We start from the raw sequence: 7,873 nt of genomic DNA, 5'->3' as shown, positions 1-7,873 counted from the left end.
CAGAGAGGAAGGGAGAGGGATAGAGAGTTAGAAACATCGATGAGAGAGAAACATTGATCAGGTGCCTCCTGCACACTCCCTACTGGGGATGTGCACACAACCAAGGTACATGCCCTTGACCGGAATCAAACCTGGGACCCTTAAGTCCACAGGCCGACGCTCTATCCACTGAGCAAACCGGTTAGGGCTGTCTGGTCATTTTTTTCAGTCACATACAGCTGACGCCCTCTCACGAGGTTTCCTTGTGTCCGTCTATGAACAATGACCAATGCATATTCATAATCTAAGGAGGTGGGATGTTGTATGAAACTCATTTGCAAATGCTCAGAAAGACCTTATGGAGGACGTTCTAACCATCCCTCGCCTTTACAGATTTACCCCAGATACGCTGGTTAGAAGGGAGACATGGTTTTTTGTTTTTTGTATGTGTGTGTGTGTTTTTCTTAAATATATTTTATTGATTTTTCACAGAGAGGAAGTGAGAGATATAGAAAGTTAGAAACATCGATGAGAGAGAAACATCGATCAGCTGCCTCCTGCACATCTCCTACTGGGGATGTGCCCGCAACCCAGGCACATGCCCCTGACGGGAATCGAACCCGGGACCCTTCAGTCCACAAGCCCACGCTCTATCCACTGAGCCAAACCGGTTTCAGCAGGGAGACATGGTTTTACCAACTGTCTAGCCAATTCAGAAAAATGTCCTCCCCGGTATTACTTTAGTGTGGAAATGAGCATACCTCTTCCTTGGTGTGAGAAATCATGGCTGTAATTGGGTGGATACTGGTGCTATAGGCCTACTATCTTCAAATCACCTGAATCCAGCATTACAGAGAGAACATCCCTGTAATTGCCAATATTCTTTTTCCCAGAGGCCTAGCTGATAGCCACGAGTCAGTTACAGTCATCTAGATGGACTCATCCCCTCTTCCTGAAGGCTTGGTGGGGACAGACGTGAATTAATAGCACCTAATAGAGCTGGAGTGGCAAAGGCCTCTCACTTAGCATGTAAGTCAGTGCAGGTATTACCCGTGGCTTCTGACGTGGGGGAGAGAGAAAGAGAAACTTTGATTTGTTGTTCCACTCATTGATGCATTCATTGGTTAATTCTTATATGTGCCCTGACTGGGGATGAAACCCACAACCTTGGTGGACCGGGTGATGCTGAAATCAACTGAGCTACCAGGCCAGGGCTAATCTGACTTTTGGAAAGAACTGGTTCAGTCTAAATCAGGAGAAAGAAATTCTGTTTGAATTACCATCCCTACCTTTAGTTATCACTACCTCTTATTTCCCCTCAGATAGTATTTCGAATTACTCAGATCTAATTCAGTGTTATCATGTGGGATGCTAGCCACAGCATCTATAATGTTGATAGTAGGAACTGGAAGACTTTCTTATCTTTTCTTAGACTCAACTCCCCGAGGGAGGAGCCAAGGCTTAGGTATCAGACTGAGTTCAACATGACTTAACTGTTGTGTCTTCGTCGAGAGGAAGTTGCTTGCTAAGAGGAGGAAACAAGCCATTAGACATGAAGGGAGTGGGAAAGTCAATGGCCAGAGGACTCCGTCCATCAGGACGCTGGCAGGAAAGGACAGAGCCGGTGGGGATTTGGAGAAGCAGAGCCAGTCAGGCCTAGTAAGCAGAAGTGAGGCTGCCATCCTGTGAGCTGTCAGAGCAGACCAGGCCACTCTTCTGCCCCACTGGGAAGCAGTGCCCAGGACAAGTACTGCCTAGATCAGGGGTAGGCAAACTTTTTGACTCGAGGGCCACAATGGGTTCTTAAACTGGACCGGAGGGCCGGAACAAAAGCATGGATGGAGTGTTTGTGTGAACTAATATAAATTCAAAGTAAACATCATTACATAAAAGGGTATGGTCTTTTTTTTTTCTTTTTTTTTTTTAGTTTTATTTATTTCAAATGGGCCGTATCCGGCCCGCGGGCCGTAGTTTGCCCACGGCTGGACTAGAGAGTTGCAGATCATAGAGGATCGCTATGGTAAACGCAAGGGATTGGCCGAGTTAAGCTCTGGGTAACTCTCCCCAACACTGAGTTTATACCTGGATATTTCTGCAGTGAGCATTACGCCATGAGGCTGGAAAGGAGAATTCCATGCCAAATAAATCTAAGCTCTTTACACTCCCAGCTGCCATAACATGTCTCTTCCCTGATCAGTCTGAGAAGTCAGAGAAATCAAAATGCCCACAAGACATTCCAAATGCCTAGGGGATGTCTTCCTCAGAAGATTCCACGGATGTTCATGATCCCCAGGGGCAACATGATATAGGAATTTGAAAATCCCACACTAAGTTTGAAAATCAGATAGGGGGTAGTTATAATGATCCATATTTAATACACAGTGGTTAGGATCATGCGTGGAGGTATTGATGATAATAGGTTCACTGCAAGGAATTTCCTTTTTGTGGCCTCAGATAAAATGCCCGCGGTTTTCCTTATGTCTTTCCATCTACAGGGCTGCAGCGTGAGTTGTATGACGTTTCCAAAGCTGTTGCCAACTCCAAGCGGTTGGATGTGAAGCTAAGTTCCAGCAAGGCGGTCCGTTTGTCTGTGGTGTCAGCTCCGCCAGACACCAGTCTCCTGTATGTAAATCCAGTTTCTGCTTTTGGGATAGGACTTAGTGCTATGGAGGTACCAAGAGTGGTACCTGGAGTACTTAGTAAGGAATATTTAGGTACCTTGAATTGGGGCTATGGAGACTAAATTTGAGTGTGTGTGTGTGTGTGTGTGTGTGTGTTTACTCCTTTCCTTTCTGCTGTGCTTGACTGCTCAAAATTTCCTACAAAATCAAATCAGTGTCTTTGTCCATAGTGACAAATGAACTCAGGAGTCCTGCATTTGCACTGAATACATATAAAAATCATCCTATCTAATAATAGACAAACATGGTAATTGACCGTACCTTCACTACGCCTCCCATCAGCTAATCAGCACGATATGCAAACTAACCACCGACAAAGATGGTGGCTAATTTGCGTACTGCAGGCAGGGTGGGACAGTGCCATCCCGCCTGCCCTGCCGCCATCTAGGCCTGCTATCTGCGACCCGGGGCAGCGGGCGTCTGTGTGTGACCTGACCCGGGGCGGCTGGGCAGTGCAGCAGCAATTGGCCCGCCCAGCCTCCATCCGGACATCTCTTGTGCGACCTGACCCGGGGTGGCCAGGTGGGGCAGCAGCGATCGGCCAGCCTGCCCGGGGCGTCCTGTGTGCAACCCGACCCAGGGCAGTGCCCCAACCCCCAGATTGGCCCTGCCGTGTGCATGACCCAGGGCGGCGCCCCAACCCCCAGATCGGCCCTGCCTTGTGCATGACCCGGGGAGGGAGGGCAGGCACCGAGGGATCAGGCCTGTCATCTGCCACCCGGGGGGAGCAGGCCTAAGCTAGCAGGTGGTTATCTCCCGAGGGGTCCCAGACTGTGAGAGGGCACAAGTGGGGCTGAGGGACACCCCCCACCTCCCCTCCCCCGTCAGTGCACAAATGTTTGTGCACCAGGCCTCTAGTTCTTTGATATCCTCCTTCCCCAAATAATTCTAAATAGCCTCTGCTGTCTGAGCCCAAGGTGGTGGTGGTGGTTGTTTTGTTGTTTCGGGGATGAGGGTATGTAACTGAGCCGTGTGGAGCTCTTACAGGCCAGGCATTAGATGTTTTCAATAGATTACCACGTGAATCCTTTCTACAACCCCACGAAGCAGCACTATTATCATTCCCTTTGAACAGTCAAAGTAACACACAGGAGTGAACTGTAGAGCCAGGAAACAAGTCCCACAAAGCCTGATCCGAGTCCAGTCCTTCCAAACACGTGTTGGTTCATATCTGCATTCTTATTTTCTTCTTGCTTTGGAGTCCCTGTTCTGTCATTTACCAGTTACCTTTCCTTTTGCTTCATCTTTCTGAGCCTCAATCAATTTCTTCTTCTTGAAAATTAATCTATAATATCTTCCTTACCTGTTTTTCATAAGCAAATGAGACATGATACTAGAAAAGTACCCAGCTTGGTGAATGTTAGTTTTCTTCACTTGTATGAAATATGTTGAAGGAATTATTGAACAGAACAAGACTAAACCTAAACAAGAATGGACACTTCTAAGTTACATAAAGCAACTGGACTTTACTTTTTAAAAAAATATATATACTTTTAAAAAATTGATTTAAGAGAGGAAGGGAGAGGGAGAGAGAGAGATAGAAACATCAATGATGAGAAAGAAGCATCAATCGGCTGCCTCCTGCATGCCCCCTACTGGGGATCGAACTCACAACCCGGGCGGCCAGGAATTGAACCGTGACCTCCTGGTTCATAGGTTATGCTCAACCACTGAGCAACACCAGCCGCTGGACTTTTTAGCTTTTAGAGACTGACCTTCCCCCCCCCCCCCCAGTTATGAAGATTTTCGAACACATACAAAAGGTACAGAGAGTAGTATGATAAACCTTCCCATCAATATGTGAGTTGTCTTATTTTATCCATACCCCTTTCTACTCTTTCCACCCTTGGATTATTCTGAAGGAAATTTTCCAGATATTATCCATTATTCTTAAACATTCTAATATAGATCTCCAAATGAGATATATATGTCTGTTTGGGCTCAGACAACAGAAGCTATTCAGAATTATTTGGGGAAGGAGGATGTCAAAGAACGATTTTTATATGTATACAGTGAACAGATAAGGATTCTGAAAAATGTACTAATGTCACTTGCTGACAGGACAGTGATAGACTAGGAAGACGCACAGGACTCAATATATATTGTCATTTATCGCAATGAAAGGCTACAAATCAAAATCAGCAAAGGAATAAGATGCTTTGGGCCAAGACCGGTTTGGCTCAGTGGATAGAGCGTCGGCCTGCGGACTGGAGGGTCCCGGGTTTGATTCCGGTCAGGGGCATGTACCTTGGTTGCGGGCACATCCCCAGTGGGAGATGTGCAGGAGGCAGCTGATTGATGTTTCTCTCTCATCGATGTTTCTAACTCTCTATCTCTCTCCCTTCCTCTCTGTAAAAAATCAATAAAATATATTTAAAAAAAAAAAAAAAGATGCTTTGGCAAAGTCCAGAGGAAACCAGGCCCAAGCTTCCCAGAGTCCTTTCCTGGTGGAATCACATGGAATAAGTAATTTCCCCAGCAATGAGCACGACAGCATGTGACCGGGCTTTTATTACAGGCACCCTCTGCCTAGGGTATGCCAATTTCCTAGAATCCCAGCAGAAAGCAGGTGTGCAGCATAAACCACATTGACTGTGCAAACAGTCAGGCACAGCGAGCCATGCATATCAGTTCCGGGAATGGCAGGGCCCCTCCAGAAATTCACATGGCCAGACACCAGCCAATGGCCAACCTGGCAACATATCATTGTAACGGTAGTGGCCTCAAGCCTGCCGTCTTAACCCTTGCCTGCACAACACCTTGCATTTTGTTAACAATATTTCCTTAAAGTCAAATAACCAGTTAGTAGTCACATTTCCTAAACTATCATGATGTTTAGCAGTTTGTTTTGAATAAGCATCTAAATAAAGTTCATACATTGCAATTGGTTAACATCTCTCTTAATATATAGGTTCCCCTTTCATTTCATTTTATATTTCTTACATTACTTTTTGTTAAAAGCAAACAAACAAAAACAAAAACAGGCTATTTGTCCTTTAGAGTGTTAGGGTTTTCCACAGCCTGTTTACTGTCATATCCCAGAGGTATTATTTAAAATTTTCCTCTATCCCCAACCAGGCCTTTTAATATCAGTTTTTGACTTAAATTGCTCCCTTCTGTATGGGAAGTTAGACAATTTGTCTTTAACAAAGTCATCACCCAAATGTGTGCGCTGTATTTAGGGTACCCTGCCCTTCAGGTACAAGGTCATGGTCTCTAGTATAATCACGGAAGCACTTGGCTAGTCTTAGCAATGTTTTTACTTAAAGTTCACTTTAGAAACTTAAATATAAAAATTCTATTAAGCCAGTTATTGCTTGTATTTACTTTTTTACCCCTGCTCAGGGTTAGGTAATTGTCCCAGTGCCAGAGCCCACGGATGCCTGGGATGTGAGCTAACCCTGCAGAACTAATGAAAAGAAAACACACGCTTGGGCTTTGTAAAGAAGATCTTAGCTAGAATGAGGTTACCAGGCTCTCAGCAGTCACTGGGGATGGCCTCACCACATGGTGCCTCAAGAACTAAAGCAAATTCTGAAACACAACCAGCCCCATATGTTTTCAACCAAATAACCCACTTTAGCTCTTAGAAATGGCGCCAATTCTTATCTTTTTTCTTCACCTTGATGTCATGAGATGTTAGACCTTTTTCCAAACCTTTTAGGGGAAGGTCTGGAAGATGTAGAATTGTTTTATTATCATTGATTTTTAGAGACAGGAAGGGAGAGAGAGAGAAACATCATTGATTGGTTGTTCCCCGCGTACACCCCTTCTGGGGACTGAACCCGCAACCTGGGTATGTGCCTTGACAGGGAATTTAAGCCGCCACCTTTTGGTGCACAGGACGATGCTCCAACCAACTGAGCCAGACCGGCCAGGGCAGAACTAGCATTTTTTGAGCATCTACATATGCCTGGGATGTTAAGTTTGTATTTGTTTTCTGGGCATGGAGGTGTGAATACACAAGTTCTATCCTAAAACATTTTTTAATATATTTTATTGATTTCAGAGAGGAAGGGAGAAAGGAAAAGAGAAATATCAATAATGATAGAGAGTCATTGATCAGCTTCCTCCTACGCGACGCACACTGGGGATCGAGCCCCCAACATGGGCATGTGCCCTGACAGAAATCAAACCATGACCTCCCAGTTCATGGGTCGACGCTCAACCACTGAGCCACACCAGCTGGACTTTTTTAAGAACCAAAAGATTAGGGGCCCAAGAATCAGGTCTTTTCAAGGCGTCAGATCATAAAATTAGAAGGAAAGACATCAATTGGAAATAATGAGTATTTTGTCCTATCAGAAATGAAATTCTGCAAGATGTTTGTGAGTGGGGGAGAGATGGAATCTAACTCATTGACAATGTCTTCGTATTTGTTAGGCCCTATCTCTGGGATGGCGTCTACAAAGAGGAGGAGTTGTTGGAAGTCACCTGACCCTGAGCTCCCACCTCTTCTCCTGTCCTTTTCTTCTAGGAGGACTTCTCCCCCGCGACTCACCTACCTGAGTGTCGCGGATGCTGATCTGCTCAACCGGACCTGGTCGCGGGGCGGCAACGAGCAGTGTCTCCGGTACATCGCCAACCTCATCTCCTGCTTCCCCAGCGTGTGCGTCCGCGATGAGAAGGGGAGCCCGGTCTCTTGGTCCATCACAGACCAGTTCGCCACCATGTGCCACGGCTACACCCTGCCGGAGCATCGCAGGAAAGGGTATAGCCGGCTGGTGGCCTTCACCCTGGCCTGGAAGCTGCACAGCCGGGGCTTCCCCGCGCAGGGCAACGTCCTCGATGACAACGTGGCCTCCATAAGCCTCCTGAAGACCATCAAGGCCGAGTTTCTGCCCTGTCGCTTCCACCGGCTCATTCTCACCCCGGCAGCTTTGTCCAGCCAAGTTCACCGCTAGCCCAGCGAAGCGGCAGGCATCGTCTTCCGGCCCCTGAGGATTCACATCCTCCTTAACTGCCAGGGAAGAGAAAATGAAAACTGGGGTCAGGAGAATCCTGGAGAAACATGCAGGCTCAGCCTGACAAGCCTTAACTAGCTCTGTCTTGGGTTTTTACAATCAATAACCAGAAAATAGAGAGATAGGTAGATAAATAGATAGATAGATAGATGATAGATAAATAGATGGCCGGGGTCAGGGGTGGCTGCAGCTGTAACAGAGGGGATGACCCTGCTGTGGGATCCACCGCAGGAGAAAGGTCCTGAAGCC

The 7,873-nt window shown here is 46.4% G+C and overlaps 1 protein-coding gene across 1 annotated transcript in view; it reads left to right on the top strand.

Moving 5' to 3' along the window:
* GLYATL3 (glycine-N-acyltransferase like 3) overlaps nt 1–7,606 on the top strand; it is a 13,768-nt gene extending 6,162 nt beyond the window's left edge. The window contains exons 3-4 of the mRNA XM_006776455.2: nt 2,475–2,601; nt 7,138–7,606. Coding sequence (XP_006776518.1) covers nt 2,475–2,601; nt 7,138–7,564 — 554 coding nt within the window. The 3' untranslated portion in view covers nt 7,565–7,606. The remainder of the gene's footprint in view (nt 1–2,474; nt 2,602–7,137) is intronic.
* Nucleotides 7,607–7,873: the final 267 nt, after the last annotated feature.

Source organism: Myotis davidii, unplaced genomic scaffold, assembly GCF_000327345.1.
Source record: "Myotis davidii unplaced genomic scaffold, ASM32734v1 scaffold167, whole genome shotgun sequence".
NCBI lineage: Eukaryota > Metazoa > Chordata > Mammalia > Chiroptera > Vespertilionidae > Myotis > Myotis davidii.
This window is presented reverse-complemented; position numbering and strand designations above follow the sequence as displayed.